This window comes from Talpa occidentalis, unplaced genomic scaffold (assembly GCF_014898055.3).
Source record: "Talpa occidentalis isolate TD23 unplaced genomic scaffold, MPIMG_talOcc4v2.1 talOcc4.3, whole genome shotgun sequence".
Taxonomy (NCBI): domain Eukaryota; kingdom Metazoa; phylum Chordata; class Mammalia; order Eulipotyphla; family Talpidae; genus Talpa; species Talpa occidentalis.
In genome coordinates this window covers 6,245,495-6,265,960 of record NW_023603184.1, presented here as the reverse complement: position 1 = coordinate 6,265,960, position 20,466 = coordinate 6,245,495, and the positions used below count along the sequence as shown (strand labels likewise).

Here is a 20,466-nt window from a genome sequence, read left to right as displayed (position 1 = left end):
TCACACTTGCCCTTGGTATCAGTACTGCGGCCGCTGTCCTAGTGGTAGCGTTGGCCAAGGTTCTCTTTAACTCAGATCCTGAGCAATCAGTAGCGGTTAGTGGATGGGGGATGGGAAAGTGCTCCACACGGACAGAAGAGCAGAGAGAGGGGAACTCAGAGAAGTCTCCAGTGTGATGCCAGCAATGAGCCTGCGAGGCGGGGGGCAGGAAATCGTCAGGAGAGGGAGGCAGAGGCCAGATCAACGAGGGTTCCGGGCCAAGGCACGCGCAGCCTCATCCTGCGGGCCAGGAGGCCACCGCTGCCTTTCCAGCAGAGGTCGTGGGTGAGAACAGGATGCCAGGTCGGAGGCTGGGTGGGGGCTTCAGGTGAGAAAAGATGGTAACTTAAGCTCAGGTGCTGTGGGTACACCGGAGAGAGACTTAGGAGGGGGAATTCTCAAGATTTATTGATGGAATGTGGAGGCGAGGAGGAAAGGCTTTCAAAGACGTGAAGAGGAGCGCTTGTCAGAGGGGACTCGGGCCGAGCTTGATCAGAGCGGGAAAAGGGGTACAACAGAAAGAGGCGGGCTTGGGGTAGGAAGGCTGTTCATTACTCATTGAGGGTGTCCATCACTCTTGAGGGTGTCCTTTGAGCCAGGCTCTGGGCTGGCTTGGGATTTGTTTGTGGACCGGTTCGAACATTAAATTTGCCCTCATAATTCTACTGAGGGGGAGAGGGAAGGAATCAAAGAATAAGATAAATATATGTGAAAAATGGGAATTTGCAAAATGATGGCGAGACAGTGAGGCTAGGAGAATGTGAAGAAGCAGGGGAATCTATGTGGCCAGAGGCTGGGGAAGGCTTTCTGATGGTTGAGCTGTGGTTGAAGGAAGAGCGCGCTCACCAGGTGGAGCTGGGGGCGGCCTTCCAGGTGCCACTGCAGCGCGGCCACGTGGCAGGGAGAGTAGGCGCCTCTGAGCAACTGGAAGAAGGTCGGTGTGCCTGGCATGACACACACATAAGGGAGGGAGGCTTGGCCACGTAGCGCCCAGTGGACAAAATGGGGACTTTTGGTGCTTCGTTTGAAGAACAATGAAGAGCTGTCATGTGTGCATTGTTTTTTTTTCTAAAGATTTATTTATGCATACAAGAACTGGGGTACAGGCCAGAGGTGCGGGGGGAGGGGCCAGAGACAGGGTGGGGAACAGAACAGGTGGATGGACTGAAATACACTGCTGAGGGGAGCAGCGGGCGAGTCAGAAGAGGTCTGCTGAGCCATGTGGGTAGCTCCCTGGACGGGACTCGAACTCATGCTGCAGTGGCTGTGGATAACTTCATAGTTTGTGTCTTAACCCCCTTGCGCCACCAGGGAGGCCCTCATATGTATTTTAAAAAGCAGCTTTGGCTGCAGTCTGGAGAAAATTTGGGGGGTGGGAGGCATTGGTCAAGAATGGGTGCCCACACCAGGGTTAGAGCTCTGTGGCCAGACTCTCGGTTGGCCATGTAGAAGCTTGGGCTAGAGTGGGGCAGAGACATGGAGACAAGTGAACTGGTGTGTGAATCATGTTAGAGATAAAAGAGATTCCAATGAAATTAGATTAATTGGCCCAAGTGAGGGAGAGTGTCCAGGACAATTCCTGCAGTTGCTGCCTCCCAACAGGGCGGCAGTGGTACCTCTGTCTAAGCAATGGCAAGGCTGGAAGAGCACTAGGTTGAGGGAAGGATCCCTTGGACTTGCTGCATGTGGAGTGATAGCAAGGTATCCAAGTGGCTGAGTCAAGCAGGCAGTTGGATATACGGGTTTGGAGGGCTCATTTGTGAGTCACCTGTGCTGAAGTGTCAGTGGGGCCGAGGGTGTGGAGGGCCAACCCTACCGAGGGCAGCCCTGAGCGGCAGGGACTAAGCTTTGAGGAACTGAAGCAGTTATTGGTTCAGAAGTGGGGCTTGGTCCTGCAAGGGAGACAGAAAGAGCAGCCTGAGAGGTAGGAAGACCAGAATGGCCAACGGTAACCAATTTGCTGAGCAGGCAAGCTCAGGAGGCCCAGGAGTGCCCACTGGATTCAGTGCCAGAAAAGTCATCAGAGACTTGAGCAAGAGCTGTTACCAGGACACAGGTTCTCAAGCTCCTCCCTCCCCACTGCCGTGACATTTGGAGATGTCTAGAGACATTTTGGCTGTCACAACACCAGATGGGATTGTTCTACCAGCAAGTGGAAGGTAGAGGCCAGAGATGCCGCTGAACATTTACAAGGCCCAGGACAGCCTCTCACAACCAAGAATATTCTGACCTCAGCTGTCAATAGTTCCGTGGATGAGAAGGCCTGCAGTGATGTGGTGGGATAGAGACCTCACTGGAACGTTTCGACCAATCCTGTCACTTCTCAGTTTGATTAGCACTAGGCCAAGAGGGTTTTGTAAGTTCCTATATATTTGCTCTTCCTCCACAGTTCGTGAGTCTCTGCCCCCAAAACAGTAGAATTTCCTAAGTGTGGAGAATGCTAAAAAAAAAAATCTTGTTATGTTAATAAGGTGATTTTTGGAACCACCTGAGGATGTCTCTACCCCCTAACCCCCAACTTCTGTGGAGGGGAAAGGGACTGGAGGTTGACTCATATTCTAATGACCAGTGGGCTACTCAGTCATGCCTCTATCATAAAGTCTCCTCAAAGGCCCAAGTGGACAGGGCTTGGAGAGGTTCCAGGTTGGTGATTGCAATGGGGAGCCCCTCCCCTTGCCCTGTGTGTGGCTTCCATCTGGCTGTGCCTGAATTACATCTCGTTGTAATAAGACAGTGATGTAGCAAAGTGTGTCTCTGGGTTCCGTGAGCTGCTCTAAGAGCTTATACCCAAGGAGGGAGGAGATGGCGGGAACCTGTGAGTCGTGGCCATGGGTCGGAAGTACAGGTCCTGGGCCTGCCTCCAGCATCTGACAGGGGCAGGGTGCAGTCTCAGAGGACCCAGCCCCTCTAGCTAGGTGACTGGCAGAGTGAAGGCCAGAGTGAGTTTGTTATGAGAGGTCCAGAAAGGGAGTTTGTTCTTTAGAGAGACATTAACATCCTGTAAAAATCCAGCAGAGGATGCCTACTGGGAAATACTGCCAAGAAATGGCCGAGTCCAGTCCTGGCTTGCTGACCCACCAGACAGGCAAAGGCGGTGCCAGTAGGCTCAGGCCGCTAGCCAGGTTGAGGCTGCCCCATCCAGGGTGGTCTCGTTACCTCTGTGGTGTGGGCACAATGACCAAGTCGCGTATGGACGGCATCCTGTCATTAAACGGTCCGTGGCTGTAGAGGAGAGAGAAGGTATGACCAGTGCGCTTTGAGGTCACCTGAGGAGGTGCAGGTGGAGACACTGAATCTCGAGAAGAGGAGGCAGGTCAGCCTTTCCTCTGTCACCGGCAGGATATCCCGCAGGTTGGGAGCAGATGGAAGTGGGGAAAGTGTAATTGACCAAACAGTGCCTGCACCCCGTGACCCCCCGGAAAGATCCCTGTCTGAATCCTGGAACCTATGAGAAACTTATTTTATGTGGCATGAGAGATTTGGCAGATGTGCTGCAGTTAAGGGCCTGGAGCTGGACAGATTATGTGGCACTGTTGGGTGGGCCCAGCGCCATTACAAGCACGTTGGCAAGAGGAGGACAGGAGGGTCAGAGTCAGAGGAATGAGCCTGGAAGGAGTCACCCTGTTGGTCTTGACGGTGGATGGAGCCAGGAGCCAAGGCATGTGGGCAGCGTCTGGCGGCTAGAAAAAGTAAGGAAACAGATTCTTCCTTGAGCCTCCAGAAAAAAAGGCAGCCCTGCTGACATGTTGATTTTAGGACTGACCCCCAGAAGCATGAGAGAATAAATTGTTTGAAGCTGCTGTGTTTGTGGTGTTTGTCAGCCACACTCGGGCCATGGGTCTTGTGTTTTGGGCGGATGTCTGCACTGAAATGTGTGGACAGAGGTGTCCTGGGATGCAGAGCAATGAGAAGGCAAGGTCAGGTTGGGTGAGTAGAACTCGAGATGCCCAGGGGAGCGTCTAGGGGCATGTGTGTGTGTGTGTGTGTGTGTGTGTGTATGTGTATGTGTGTATCTGGAGCCCAGGGGAGAGCTAAGCATATCAATATATGCAGCTGCAGCCCTGGCAGGGCCGGGGTATGGGCTATGTGCTGCAGAGGCTGAGGAGCTTGAGGACAGAGAGTGGCTGGGCCCAGGCAGCACCCAGGGCCCATCTCCCTGGCAGCGGGAGTTTGTCAGGCAGATGCCACATTGCTGTGGGTTGAGATGTGAGTGGGAGGTGAGGAGAGGGAGCCAGCAAGGGTGTCTGGCGTGTTTTAAAAATCTGGTGGCTCATCGAGTGATATGCCAGTGATTGCCACCTTCCTGCTCACAAGGGCCTCCCAGGTGGAGGCTGCTGACCCTCTCTTCCAGGTGAAGAGGTCGAGAGCCCATAGTTGTCACCTGGTAGACCTCGGCTCCCCTTTGCTGTGCCAGGGGCTTTGAAGAGCTCCTTTGTGGGACATGGGAATGAGGGGGTGGAGCAGTGAGGGGCCATCTGGGCCATGTGTCCAAATTCAGTCCACCTCCTGGATACAAGCAGCCCCATGCCCGAGGCCCTGAGCTGGGGTGGGAGATTACAGGTTACCCCCATTCTCTTGGAGCCTGTGGTCCAGCCACGGGGGCAGGGGCTGAGGTGGGTAGAGGAGGCGTGTCCCACAAAGTCATACCCAGCCAGGGTACTGCTGGGGACTGTCGGGCTGCAGAAGCTGCAGGGGTGGGGAGAGGAGAGTTGGCTTTCACTGGGCAGATTGGAGATGGTTCTAGAGGGACCAGTAGTAGTTCAGGGAAGGAGGCTGATGGCTCCTCCCCCTGCAGGGAGACGTCAGGGGAGAAAATCTTAGGCCACACAGAGGAAGAATTGTTAGGATCCCCTCTACCTGCCCCCCAGAGTTCACACCTCGGACAGCCCATCAGGGCCAGGGGGGGTTTTCGGAAGCAGGGGCTTCCCCAGGCTAGGTGTTGGGATGTGGAGAGAGGGAAGAAAGGGAACCTGGCCTTTGCGGCTCTGCCTGTCAAGAGTGGACCCCATTCGGGTGTGCTGGAGGCCCACAGTGTCGCTCCTGGAGGGTTCCTCCTGGCACCTCGGAGCTATGGCTTGTGGGCTGGTACGGGGAGGGGATAGCTGGAGGTGACAGGACCATGTGGACCCAGAGAGGTAAGATGCAGGGTAGCTCAAGAAAGCAGAGCCTGTGTGTGTGTGTGTGTGTCCGTCCTCCACCAGGGCCTGAGTTGGGGAAAACCTCAGACGAGGGGTGGACTGTGAGGGAGCAGGGGGCACCAATGGGCAGAACCATAGTGCTGGTTTTGGACGAGGATCCAATGACCTACACCCTAATTAAGCTACATTCGTCAAGCCCACCCTGAAATCTCACTTATATTGTCCTTTCTTGACCTTCTGCTGCCTTCCAAATCTCTAGTCCCATCCAACATGACCAATTTCTCCCCATGACCCGTCAGCATGTGACTCGGGGCGGCGCTGGGTTAGTGGCGAGCGCCGCGTGAGTATGTATTGTGCACCTGCCGGGTGTCGGTCTGTGCTCAGCTCTTTTCTGCACAACCTCATTAGATGTGATGCCATAGTGCTGCCTGTGCAGTCACTATTGTTCTATCCACTGCACAGCTGGGCAACCGAGGCCAGGAGAGGTGAATCGTTCTGCACAAGCTAAAGAGTTCAGTAGCTGAGCTGGTTTTCACACCCCAGCAGCAGGACTCCAGAACCCACCCTCTTCTGCAGCCTGCACCTGTCTGCCTTCCTTGCATGTCTCATGGTTCCTGATTCCTGACCGTCCTACTCGTCCTGCCTGACACATAGCTCCCCTCCCCATCTCCCAAATCTGGGGGATGCTGGTCCCACTGCTTGCCGTGTGGCTCAGTGACAGCCTGGGTCTCCATGTCCCCTGGGCCATCTCCACATTGCAGCTGTCATGGCCTGGCCTCCTGGGTGGGAGTTTTGCACCCACTTCTGACTGTTTTGGAAAGAAACGCCCTTTCCCCTCCTTTCTCGTCTCAGTGGGAATCGCAAACCTTATAAAACCATTGCCAAGGTTGCCGGGCTGCCCTCAGACACTGCAGAGGAGATGAGACTGCAGGCACGAGGGGCTTGGGGTGCGCCCCACTGCCCTCGGGCTTGGTAAAGAGGGTGGCAGAAGAAAGAGGAGGCCAGTGCAGGGTTTTTACTCGCTGTTTTTCACTTAGGGCCAGTCTTGTTCCAGAAGGGGTTGGAGGCAGCTTAGTAGGCTACATAAAATATAACACGATAGCATGGGAGAGAGAAGAAAGAAAAACAAGGGTGGAGACCCTAAATGGAGCCAGGAATGAAGCTAAAAATGCTTACCATAATGAGCTATATTTGCACTCTTAGCTATATGGGCTCTAAATCTGCTAGCCGTGGGGATAAGGTGAGCCTGGTCAACCACCACTGCGTGCGTCTGTGCTGGGCAAAGTCCCCAGGGCTCCCGAGGAGTCGGCCCTTCTGGGCAACAAAGCTGGAGGGGAGACTGCGGGTGGAGGTCCTTAGACAGGACATTGTGCAGTGGCACTGCTCCCCTGCCGCCCCAGCCTCGCACCCTGCCATGCTCCTCCTGTCCTGGGGAGGGGCAGACTATGATGCTGTGTGTCAGTGTTTTCCATTTCTGCTTCCGTTGTAAAATGCTAACTTATTTTAAAACTTGAAGCTGAAGCTGGATGTGGGATACCTCCCAGGACAGAATCAGAAACCCTGAATAATTGGGAGAGGTGGACATGGCACAGATGGTAGCGACTCCAAGAGATGTCAGCAGGGGCGGGCAGGTGTCAGCAGGTGTGGGGACGCTGGGCCAAGGCAAAGGAAGGGCCGTTGAGAGGTTGGGCTGATCTGTGTATGCATGAGCCAGGCTGTTCGTGACTGATCACTTCCATGAACTATTGTGAAAATTTCGAACTCTGTAGAAAGGTTGTTAGAATATAAGGTTGTTAGAATAGCAGAATGAACACTCACACACCCTGTGCTGAGAGTCACCTGTTGCTCTGGTACTTGATGTGCTTTATCTCTGTATATACACCTGTGAGTGCCTATGTGCACACGTTCTTGTTTGTTCTCTGACCTTTTTGGGGTGTAGTTATGGACTTCTGACTCTCTGGGCCATGCACACCGCCTCTGCCACTGCTACTCAGACATCACCCCCAGCCAAGCAGTACATGAGTGAACCTGTATGGCTGTGTTCCAAAGAAACTATTGTTGAGCACCAAATTTTAAATTTTGTGTGATTTCAAATAAAATGATAAAAATTGTTTTTTCAATCACTTAAACATTTCAGAAACCCTGCTTATCTCACAGGTTGTATAGAAACAAATGGTCGGGGGCTAGATTTGGCCTGTGCATGGCAGTTTGCTGACCCCTGTCCTGTGTATATATAATGTGTTGTCCATAACATGATTATTACACCCGGAGATTTTCACTGTGGACAATATGGTCTCAGCTACAATCCACCTTCAGATTTCCTAGCTGGCTTATATAGCTTTTTATAAATGGTGATAGTTTGGTTATCAAATGACAAACTAAACCAAGGATTCCCCCCAAAATAAGATATACTAGTGAATTAGCCCTGGCTAGAAGAGTCTCTGATTCTTAAATTCTGTTATATTGGAACAAAAGTAAACCCTGAAAAGCTATTCCATATTGCTCCAGTATTTCCAGTACAACCTCCCTATAACTCATCCTCCATCCCTTGCCTCCCAAATGTCTGCTGTAGTTGTGATGCCCATCTTTGTTGTGTTCTGGTGACTTCTAAAGTTCTCAAGGACTCAGTGTTGCATTAGTTTATTCTAATGTTACTTAAAGAGGTGTAAAATACAGGGAGATAAACACACTTATTACAGCTTTTAAACAACTATAAACCCAAGACAGGTTTACAAATAACCAAATGAAAAGAACCACATACACCAACGTAATGTAATTCAAAATAACAATCAATTTAATGTGTTGGGTGATGTCGTCGTGCTGAAATTAAATTGCTGTTTATAAGACGAATGTGCTAGTGACTAAGATACTGACCCCTTGGTGCTTGGCACGCTTGAGCTTTTGGTGCTGTGTGATCTCTTTATTTTCTTTCCTTATTGGTCTCTGAAACACTGAGAAATCTTTGGCTAGTGCTGCTATGGCTCTTTCTCGTGTGTTCTTTGCCATGCCGCATCATTTCCATGTTTCATTTGCATCTGTTCTTTTTTTCATTAGCTCGAGCTTCCTAGTAAGAACTACTGTTGTGTAGTCAGCTGTTACTGTAACTAGCTTCCTCTAAATTCAGGGGCATAGAATAGGGGTCCAAAACTCTTGTGTAAAGGGCCAGAGAGTAAACGTTTGGTTTAGACTTTGTGACTGTGATCTTCACATGATGCAATAATCTCCTTTTGGTATATTTTCGGCCATCTAGCTGGTGGGCCTTACCTAAATAGGTGGTGGGCTGGTTAACCTACAGGCCATAGTTTACTGGCCCCTGGTGTGGAACATCCTGCCTTCTTTGTTATGCAGACATCTACGGGGGTTGACTGCATTTCCTCATTTGCCTGGCTTGTCAGCTGGTTAAATTCTGACTTTGTTGGGCTTGTCAGGGCTACTTTGTCTCAAGCTGCAGTTGAATGAGCTCCGATCTTCTCTGCAGGCTGATGGGCTCCATGTGTGTTTGTTCTGAGCCCAGAATATTGGATCGGGGTGCCCTGGAATGGGAGAGGGGAGCTGATGCATCGTGTCGCATTGTGTGTTAACATTCCATTGGCCAAACCAGTCATATGACTTAACCCAAGGTCTGGAAGCCATGAAGTACATGCCATCCTGAAGACTCCCAAGTCTAGTGCAGAGTCACCACCCAAGGGTGATGGGAAGGAGCAGAACTGGGGCCAGGAACTCAGTCTGGCACCAGGTCTCCTCACCTGTCAGAAGCACAGTGCTCTTGTGGGGTGAAAATTTCATGGTCATCCCCATATATTGACTTTTTAATGAAAAATTGAATTAAAAATTCTTAGAACTTTTGGATCTTGATTATATCCAAAGACCCTCATTTGAGAGATGCTAATTTCTAGTAAACTTGCTGTCTTTTTTTTTTAATATTTATTTATTTATGCATACAAGTACTGGGGTACAGGCCAGAGTGTGGGGGGTTTAAGAGGATTCACCAGAGACAGAGTGGGGAACAGAACAGGCGGATTGACTGAAGTACACTGCTGAGGGGAGCAGCAGGCGAGTCAGGAGAGGTCTGCTGTGCCATGTGGGTCGCTCCCTGGCTGGCCGGGGATTGAACTCGTGCTGCAGTGGCTGCGGACACCTTCCTAGGTTGCATCTTAACCCCTTGCGGACAGCTTCCTAGGTTGCATCTTAACCCCAACTCAATGACTTAATAATAGGGGTTTCCTGGTGTTTAAAAAGTCCTCCAGAGCCTCCCTGGTGGTGCAGGGGGTTAAGTCTCAGCACTATGAAGCTGTCAGTAGCCACTGCAGCATGAGTTTGATCCCAGCCAGGGAGCTGACCCACATGGCGCAGCAGACCTCTCCTGTCTAACCCACTGCTCCCCTCAGCAGTGTATTTCAGTAGATCCCCCTGCTCTGCTCTCTACTCTGTCTCTGGTGAATCCTCTTAAACCCCACACCTCTGGCCTACACCCTAGCTTTTTTTTGCATAAATAAATATATCTTTTAAAATAAAATAAAAATTACTCCAGGAGAGGTCTTATCTGATCAACACCCCCAGAACTTAATTCAGCACCCCTAAATCCTGGTGGGTCCTCAGGAAAGGGTTGGTAGAAAACAGTAACAGTAAAGTTGCCTTTTACTGAGCACTAAACAATTTGTGTGCCTTCACTCTTGTATCCTCATAGGCGTACATGGGCTAGGTATTACTGTCCACTTTGGCAGACTGGGAAATGCAGGCTTAAAGGGCCAGGTTTCTTGTCCAAGGTTACACAGTGAATTGTGGGGCCAAGACTTCAAGCCAAGGAACGAGCTCCTAATCGCCAACCCCATATGTGATATGCAAATGTCCACATGGTGTCCTTTGAGCTTACACTCGCCCAGAGACCTCCTGTCTCTCTAAGGGGTACTTTTCAAATGGTATAAGATTCTTTCCTTTTCCCTGCCTGGTTGCTACTAATGAATATTTGGCAGATTTTATGTCTCACAGCCTTCTTGAGATAGAAGCCACATACCCTACACTTTTCCCATTCAATTTGTATAATTCAACAATCTTTAAGATTTTAACAAATATGTGCAACCATCACCAGTCAACTTAGACCATTTTCATCTCCTCAAGGAGGCATTATATCCCTAGGCTGTTACACCACCTTTTCCCCACCCCCTTTGATGATCACCAGTTACTTTTCATCTCTTTCCTATTCTGGATTTTCATATGAGTCACACTGTGTGTGGTCTTGTGACTTGCTTGTGTCCTTAGCTGAACGTTTCCAAGGTTCAGCCATCTTGTAGCATCTCTCTCTATATAACTTCCTTTTATGGTCAAATAGTGCACCAGAGGGACTGGGTTTATCCATTCATCTGTTATTGGACAATGGGTTGTTTCCAGCTTTTGACTATTGTGAATGATGCTCACACACACTTGTGCACAAGCTTCTCTGTGCACGCCATTGCACACCATTTCTCCTGGGTATATACTTAAGAGTGGAATTGCTGGGTCATGGGGTAACTCTGCTTAATTGTTTGTGGAACGACCAAACTTCTCCAAAGCAGCTGGACCATTTTAAGTTCGTTCCATCATCAGTGCATCGGGGCTCTGATTTCTCCACTTCCTTGTCAACACTTGTGACCTGACTTTGGGTTCCAGCCATCCTGGGGGATGTGAAGTGACATCTTATTATAGAGCTTTTCATTTTCTTCTCTGCTTTTTCCTATCTCTTGTTCATTCCACTGGTTATGTGGGAAGAGCTACCCATGATGGGTGTTCAAAGTTCTCTATTGAAAAATTCTGTGGGTGATTTTTACACCAGCCCTGTCACCTACTCCGCTCTGCCGTATTAACTTGGAAAACCCTTCAAATCTATAGCGTAGGACTTAAAGGTGGTTTTGTCTAATTTCTCTCTGGCCACAGGCCCATCCCAATGTGCATTTTTGCTGCCTCCCATTTGGGCAGATTCTCCGGGACCTCTCCTATCCTTGCCCTCCACATAAGGCATATGTAAGAGACAGGATTTAGGCCAGGCGCCTGACAGCTGATCCCAGAATTTCCTGCTGGAGGACCTGTTCTCCCGACTCCACCAGCAGCCAGTTCATCACAGGAAGAGTGACACCAAGCGTGTTCTGGGTCCTGCCAACTAGCTCCAAGGCTGGTGCCTTTTACAGGCAGAACAGAGGGACTTGGGGAGGGCAAACAGGCCTGAGAGGATCTGGGGCTCTGGCTCACACATTCCTTCCACACATGGGAAGCGTGGCTTTGGGCTGTTCACTTGCTGTCTCTGAGTTCTGGTTTTCTAATCCATTAAATGGGGATGCACAGTCTAATGGAACCTATCCTGGAGTTGCGTGAGGACGAATGCTTATTGTGTGCCTGGTGCAAAGCAGGTGACGCCAGCTCACAGCTGGCCAGCCTGCCTCCCCTTAGCCTCACCTGGGTTTCCGGACAGGCTGGGGGTGTGAGTGAAGTGACAATGTGTCAGTCTTGGGTTGTAAGTGAAAATGCTTCATTACCAGGTCCCCAGGGCTTTTCTTTTCTTTCTTTCTTTTTTAAGATTAATTAATTATGCATACAAGATCTGGGGTACAGGCCAGAGGTGTGGGGGGTGAGAGGATTCACCTGAGACAGAGTGGGAGCAGAACAGGCGGATGTACTGAAACACACTGCTGAGGGGAGCAGCAGGTGAGACAGGAGAGGTCTGCTGTGCCATGTGGGTCAACTCCCTGGCCGGGGATTGAACTCATGCTGCAGAGACTGCAGATTGCTTCATAGTGCTATGTCTTAACCCCTTGCGCCACCAAGGAAGCCCCCTCTTTTTTTTTTCCTGTAGACAACTGAGGTGTAGGCCAGAGGTGCAGGGTAGGGGGTGATAAGAGAATTTACCAGAGACAGAGTGGGGAGCAGAACAGGCAGATCTACTGAAATACACTGCTAAGGTCCCGAGAGACAGGAGAGGCCTGCTGCACCATGTTAGGGTTAACTCCCTGGCCAGATCCAACTCAGGCCATAGTGGTGATAGCATTGAGACTTAACACCCAGGCCACCAGGGAGGCCTCTTCAGGGCTTTTTTGAAATTTGATGAACCAGACTTTTATAACAATAAAAAGAAAGTCTTATTTTCATTGTTAGTTAAATGAGGGGTGGGTTGGGTTAGATCAGGCTCTCGAGCATTTTTTTTATCCACCTGAAAGTTATGCTCATTTCCAATATTTACAAAACACTGCACATGTTATTTTATTTATTTTTTTAAAAGATTTATTTATTTATGCATACAATAACTGGGGTACAGGCCAGAGATGTAGGCGGTGAGAGGAGTCAACAGAGACAAAATGGGGAACAGAACAGGTAGATCCACTGAGACACACTGCTGAGGGGAGCAGGGGGAGAGACAGGAAAGGTCTGCTGCGCCATGTGGGTCACCTCCCTGGCCCAGATCATGCGGCAGTGGCTGCAGATAGCTTCATAGTGCTGTGTCTTAACCCCTTGCCACACCAGGGAGACCCCACTGCACATTTAAAAGACTCCCTTCTCCCCTTCCTGCTGCTCATAGACACCAGGTTCAGAACTCAGGACCTGAATAACCTCAGAGGCTCTCTTCCAGCCTGAGTGTTCTTCACTCCCCTCTGTGTTTCTGGGCACAGCAGCAGCTAGAGTTCAAATTCAAGTTCAGGTTGGGCTCTTGATCTCTGTTTCAGTTAGCTGACAGGGATGCCTGTGCTTCCATGTTCAGGGAGGAGCATCAGAGTATGTGAAAGCACTTTGTCAGCTGTGAATGGCTTCACAAATCATTTTTGTTAAACCTTTGCTTTTGTAGGACTGAAAATCAAAATGCTTTATGGATTCTCTGAGTTCCTGGAAAGTTGCAAGCAAATCAGGTTTTTGAAAATCCAATCTCCACGGCATCCAGTTATGGCGCCATTTAGAGGCGCCCAACGGTGATCCCCAATTGAGCAGAATAGTCCTGCGTGTTAAAAAGCTGATCTTCACAAAGCAAATTTGTTCAAATGAGAGGCAAAGCTGGTAGTTTAGAGGGGGCTCCAGGACTTTCCTGATGAGGTTATCAGGGGGACCCCAGGGGAACATCCATCACTCTGCAGAGTGCTTCAGGCCATAGACTGAATCAGCAGAGACCTGAGTTTGAACTCCAGCTCCCCAGGCATTTTCATTGTGGCCTCAGGCAGGTTATCTAAGTGTCTTGGATCCATTCCCTAATCTGTAAAATGGGAATGATAATAGTAGCTATTTCAGAGTTGTGAGAATTCCAGTGGGCTGTTGTTCCTGGGGCAGTGGAATACCATGAATGGCTACTGTTGATGACTTAGTATTGATGTCTTTGTTAATTTTTACCATGGCAGAGCCAAAGATCGTGTTTTTATATTATTTTCTGAGGATCTGTCCACATAGAATCATATAATCTTAGTTTCAGAATTTTAGAGGTCATTGGGCAGATTGCCATTCTGTGGGGAAAGCCTTCTTCAGCCTCCATGGAAGCGGGTCTTCCAGCTACTGCTTACATGCTGCCGGGCACCAGCACACCCCACCACACAAGGCTGCTTGTCCTAGTGTGGTGGTTTTTCATGTTAGAACATACAGCTTCGGGGTGTTCCTCATGCATATTCCTGACTTACAGAATCATTCTAGATTCACACTGAGTCAGGCCTGCATCCCTCTAGTTCTTGGACCTTCCTCCCCATGCTGATTTGTCTGGTCCCTTCTTCTCTAGGCATCTCTGGGCCTACAGATGCTTGTCTTTTCCCCTGGGAGACAGGAACAATCAGAAAATGATAATGAGGGAAATTAGCGTTGTGATAACAGATAGGGTTCTATGAAATTGGGGGTTGGGATGGGGTCCCTGAGACTGGCACATCCTCTGGAGAGACTGCAGGGGAGGGGAAGTCTCTCTTCATATCATAAATAGACAAAGCAAAAGCATCACCTGCCTTCTTTCTTCCTCTGTAGAGTTTGAGAGTTTGAAATTTAACTCCTGCATTTTCTCTGCACATAAAAGCATGCGCACACTGGTGTGCTGCAAAATCTCCAGCAATCTGCTGGGGATGGTGGGTAAATTGGTGCTGATTTTCTTTTCTTTTCTTTTTTTAAAAGATTGATTTATTTATGCATACAAGACCTGGGGAACTGGAGTACACTTCTGAGAGGAGCAGCGGGTGAGGCAAGAGAGGTCTGCTGCGCCATGTGGGTTGCTCCCTGATGGGGGATCGAACTCTTGCCGCAGAGGCTGCTGACAGCCTTGTAGGTTGCATCTTAACCCTTGCACCACCAGGGAGGCCCCAATTGATGCTGATTTTCTTGGTATAAATTTTTCCACGGGGGATGATTTCTGGCTACTGATATGAGGGCAGTGAGCAGGTAGCTGGGAAGAGGCAGGAGTGACCATCCTGCAGGGTCTCCACTGCACAGATACAGTAGGTGCCAGCCCTCAAGGACACAGGCAGTTGTACAATAGTTAGCACATGGTAAGCTTGGGGTTTTACTACCTCTAAAAATGTCATTTGTTATAAACTTGTATAATTTAATTTTTAATAGTGGCCATGTTAACTGGTGCCCAAAGTTCCAGAACATTTACTCATCAACTCTCATTAGCCAGCCCAGACCAGTCCAGCATACTGCTCACTTTCTTTTTACTAAAATATAAATACAATGTACTTTTTTTTTTAATGTAACTATTCAGGGCATCACACTTTCTTCCAGTACTTTCCTTTATTCGGCCCCTGTGCTCCTGTGTGCCATGCCCTGTGTCAGGCATGGGGCTGGGCCACCATCATGAATGCGACCACTGTGTGCTTTGCCTTCGTTTGCGTCTGGTCTTGCGAGGGAGACGGTCAGTTCCCAAAGCGACACTGGATAAACACCACCACCACCACCGAAGACAGACGTGGTGATTCATTCTCAATGGGCGTGTCAGCCTGAGATCGCAGAGATAAAGCTGGGGAGACAGGTGTTGGGGTTCAGGGGGCAGCAGGGGAACCTTCTTTAGGTTCATGTCAGGAAAAGGAAGTGGTGAGGAGGGCACAGAAGCAAGACCCCAAAGACAAGAAGGGATAAGCCATGCACAACTTGGTGGGGAAAAATCGCGGAAGATATGTTTGCTCGGGCACCATTGCTGTCAGTTTTACAAACATGCAAAAACTGCTTTGTACGTAGATTTTGGGAAAATCCGTGTAGGGTAAACATGGGAAGGCCTTGGGACAGTGGTCACCTTGGTGGGCAGGAAGGAGGAGAGTGAGTTGAGTTGGAGGCCGAGATGATCTTGAATCTCGTTGTTTTCTTGAAGCAACAGGAGAGAGCACTGGGGCATGACCGGCAGGGGTGGTTTCGTTGGCTGTGGCTGAGAGGTGCAGAGTCGTCAGCTGCATCACCCATCATAATTGCTGAATGCTTGGAATATGTCATGACCATTATTTTTAAGAGGGAAGGAGGGAAAAGTGGTTGTGGCAGCCAACCCAACCAGTGTAAAGGTTCATCGTCAGATTATCATAGTTGCAGAAAACTGCAGGCGTGGAGACAGGCGCAAGAGAAGTCGGGAAGGCAGGCAGAGCTCAGGTCATACAAACTTGATGGCAGTGACCATAAGCCCAAATTTAATTCAATTGTAAGTGCAGTCATCCTAAGCTGGCGAGTCACGTGGCCTGCTTTCCATCGAGAAAAGATTACTTGGTGGCTTGAGGAGAATCAAGAGGGAGTTAAGAATGGCACCAGAGAGGCTAGTTAGGATCCTGGTAGTTGTCTAGAAGAGAGCTGATGATGGAAGCAGTGGAGAGAGACAGGAGCAGATCTGATCTGGAGGACTTGCTGAGGAATAAGATATGGGGGTTAAGAGAGGGAGAAATGAGGGATGATTTTGTTTATTTTTTTTAAAAGATGTATTTATTTATTTATATAAGCACTGGGTACAGTCAGAAGCGCGGGAGGGTGAGAGAATTCACCAGAGCCAGAGCGGGGAACAGAACAGGCAAACTGATGAAATACACTGCTGAGGGGAGCCGCGGGTGGCAGGAGAGGTCTGCGCACCATCTGGGACCCTCACCAGTGGCTGGGGATCGAACCGGTACTGCAGAGGCTGCGCCACAAGGGAAGGCCCGATTTTGTTTATTTTTTCAGCAGCTATTTTTAAATACAATTCACATACCATACATTTAAACTATAGTATTCAATTGTTTGGGGTCGAGGACTTTCTTTTTGAAACCTGAATGGATAGTGGTTTCAAACACTGATGAGAAGATGAGAGAGGAACAGACTTGGGAGTAGGACCTCGTAAATTTGAGTCCCTCCTATAAGATATCCAAGTTTGAGGTCCCCTGCCATAAGACGTGCAAGGAGGTCATGTGGGAAATAAGGTATCTACATCTAGGGCTCTGATAAAAATTTGTATGCAAGGAAGTAATTGAGAGCATGGGAATGGATCTGAATATCCAGAGAAAGTGTATAGATGAAGGGGGCTAAGGGGAGATTTCCAATCCAGATGGATTGAGAGTTCATGATGAGCCCCTGCCCCCATCCTTTTCCCCTCAAACATATTAGAGTGAGAGACAAGAAGCTGGGAGGGAGGGGAGGAAAAGAGAGCAGGGGAGGTGAGCATGGTTACAGCTCCCACAGGGCAATGTGAAACAGAAGTGTCCCATGTGTGGTGGGAACTGAGTGGAGCTGGGTTGACTGCTTAAAATGAGAAAAAAAGAGAAAGAAACAGTAGGCAGGTAGACTTCTACTAAAGATGACCCTCCAGACCAAGTCTCTAAAACTAGTGAAGAAAATGAATATTAAAACAAAATAGCCAGCTCCAAATAACAAGTGAATTCATTCTAATTGGAATAAAAATAGTTGAGTATCTGAAAAAGAGCTTAAAGGTCTGAGAAGGGTCTGGATCATGAGTGGGTTTGATTAAGTCACTGAGATTCACAGTGGCTCAAGCAAAACAGGAGTTTTCCTTTATGAATACATTCTATGCCATGTGAGGTGACTGTTCCACTAAATCTTCAGCGAGCCAAACTCAGTCCAGCTCAGTTTATTTCAATGCTTGGATTATCCTCATAGTCCAAATTGATAGCTAGTGCTCCAACCATCACATCTGCATTCCAGACAGCAGGATGGTGGAAGGGCATGTGTCAGCTGTCTTTTGAAGAAGTTTTCAGGAAGCTGATGTACAATACTTCCACCTATTGGCCAGAACTTAGCTTGAGGAGAAGCCAATAAATATATTCTGTTCTTAATAGGTAGCAGGTAAGCAGATACATACAGGTGAAAGATAGTAACAGCCTTAGGGTCCTCAAAGAAATAAAGAATAACATCAAATTAAGAAACGTGTTGGTAGGGCCTCCCAGGTGGCGCAGCGGTTGAGCGCTGGGTTGCGAAGCTGCCCGCGGCCTCTGCGGCGCCGGTTCGATCCCCGGCTGCTCCCCGGCCACCGAAGGAGGGTCCCACATGGCGCGCAGACCTCTCCTGCCGCCCGCTGCTCCCCTCAGCAGTGTACTTCGGTCCTTCTGCCTGCTCTGCTCCCCGCTCTGGCTCTGGTGAATTCTCTCACCCTCCCGGCTTCTGACTGTACCCAGTGCATGTATAAACCAAACAAACAAACAAATAGATAAATAAGACATGCCTCTAGAAAATTAAAAAAAAAAAAAAAAAAGAAACGTGTTGGTTTCAATTTAAAACCTCAACCCATAAAGAGAATAAACAACCACAGACTAGGATTTTTTGGTGAATCATATGTCTAATAAAGGACTTATGTCCAAAATATATTTTAAAATACTCAAAACTATAAATAAGAAAAAATATTTTTAAAAATGGACAAAAGACTTTAGTAGATACTTCACCAAAGAAGATGCATGGCTGAAAATAAGTGATAAATAAGTGCACAAAAAAAAGATGCTTAGTATCACTAATCTCCAGAGTAATGCAAATTAAATACAGTGAGAAGGTATTGCTTCAAACTCATTTAAATGGCTTAAACCAAAACAAAACAAAACTAACTGGAACTCTAGTACATGGTTGATGGAACTGTAAAATGGTGCAAGTACTTTGGAAAACAGTTTAACAATTTCTTAAATGTTACACATATATTTACCATGTGACCCAGCCATTCCTCACTAGGTATTGCCCGAGAGAAGTTAAAGAGAAATTTGCATGTATCTATACAAAGATGGGTATGTGACTTTTCTTACTAGTTTTACTTAAATAGCAGCTATTACTCAAAGGTCCATCAATAAGCAGATAGAACAAACAAATTGTGGCACATATAAGTAATGGAATACTACTCATCAATACAAAGAAATGAACTTGGGTACACACATAGGCAGGGATGAATCTTAAAATAATGCTGAGTAAAGAGAGCCAAACATGGCTTCCGTCTCATGGCATTTTTTTAAAAAGATTTATTTTTTATTTATACAAGAGCTGGGGTACAGGCCAGAGGCGCAGGAGGGTGAGAGGATTCACCAGAGACAGAGTGGGGAGCAGAACAGGCAGACAGACCAAAAGCACTGCTGGGGGGAGCAGCGGGCACAACAGGAGAGGTCTGTTGCACCATGTGGGAATCTCCCTGGCCGGCTGGGAATAGAACCCACACTGCAGAGGCTGCAGACAGCTTCACAGCGCTGTGCTCAACCCGCTGCACCACGGGGAGTAGCATTTGTATAAAATTCTAAAAAATGCAAAGTAATTTTTTGTGACAAAATGTAACTCATTGGTTGTCTGTGGACTGGGGATGGGAGGCATGAAGATAGGCAGGAGGGAGAGATGACAGGGGGCATGGGATGCTTTTGGGGGTGATGGATATGTCCATTACCTTGCTTGTGACAATGAGTCTACACATATGTCAAAAGCTACTAGATGGTACATTATATGTCAAGTATATTTCAATAAAACTGTTAGAAAAGGAAAAAAAGGAACATGAAACAGAGGCAGAGTAAAAAAATGGCTATGAAAAAGAACCAATTAAAAATTCTAGAAAGAAAATATTCATTGCAGTGAAAGTGTTCATTAAAAAAGGAAAGAAAGAAAGAGGACCTCAATACATGGGTAAACTTTGAACACAGTCAAAGAGAGAATTAATGAATTGGAGTCTTTCTGAGTAACTTTACCAGAGTGATGCCCAGAAAGATAAAGAGAGAAAAATATGAAAGGGTAGTTAAAAGACATGGAAAATAGATTGAGCTATTTTCATTATATGTTTAGCTGAATGTCTATAAAAAGAAACTAGAGGAAATGACTGAGAAGCAATACTCAAAAGCATAATAGGTGAGAATTTTCCAGAATTGCAAAAGAGATACAAATCCTCATCAAGTAATGTGCTTATCAAGTAATGAGGAGAATTTAAAAAAAAAGTAAATCTCCATTTCAAAAACGCATAATGAAACAGCAGACGACCAAGAACAAAGGGGAAGTCTTAAAAATTTACCATAGGCAGACTAGATACAAAAGAATAACATGAAACCAACAATAGGTTACTTATGAGCCTATGGCAGCCTCTTTGGAGATCTTCAAAGTGCTGAAAGAAAATTCAAAGTGCTAAAAGAAAATAACACTTAATCTGCCTAGAATTCTGTACTCAACTGAGCTAAGAGTGATGATGAATTGTGGGCATTCTTACAAAAGAGAGTAGGGCCCAACCCCAAATCCTGAAGCTCTTAAACGTTTGGAGATGGGCGAGAGGAGGAGCCTTCTGGGATCACCTTCGCCTGGTCACCCAGTGCTGGTCTCTATCCCCCGTCTCCCACAGAAACTAGAGAACGTGGGGGTAAGGGGGCTGGACTTACCTTTTGTTCTTGCCATGTGAGTCTGGAAGAACCACTGGTTGGGCAAATTGCTGGGTATTCTATCAAGACAAAGGAGGGAGATGGGGTTCACCGGGGTTTCCACCCTCTACCAGTGGGGACACTGTGGGGTGAGGGCAAATGGATAGTTCTCTGCTGCAGCAGGTGGATCCAGATTGCGGGGCCTGGCTTGGAGAAGAGCACCGGGATATGGGAGCCTGTTCTAGAACAGCCCGTTCTAGACTCTCTCTGTCTTCCAGATTGTGGACAAGAACAACCGCTACAAGTCCATAGACGGGTCAGATGAGTCTAAGGCCAACTGGATGAGGTGAGTCCTGCTCTCTGCTGATTTTCCGGGAGCCTGAACTCTGGAGAGGAGGCCGAGGGGGCATGCTCGGCCTGTAGGGTCTCTGGTGGTGGAGCCCCTTGGAGGGCCCCAGATTTCCGTTTGTAGGGTTTGGGATGTGTCTAGTTCCAGGGGCCTCTCAAGTTCCCACAGGTTTCCATCAGGGGGTTCTGGAGAAGGACTA

General features: G+C 48.2%; 1 protein-coding gene across 4 annotated transcripts in view; it reads left to right on the top strand.

Moving 5' to 3' along the window:
* Positions 1-20,466, top strand: part of PRDM11 (PR/SET domain 11) — a 99,523-nt gene that overhangs the window by 51,091 nt on the left and 27,966 nt on the right. For all 4 annotated transcript variants that reach the window (XM_054699249.1, XM_054699248.1, XM_037522406.2 and 1 more), the window contains one exon: positions 20,197-20,264. In XM_054699249.1, the coding sequence (XP_054555224.1) occupies positions 20,197-20,264 (68 nt within the window). The remainder of the gene's footprint in view (positions 1-20,196; positions 20,265-20,466) is intronic.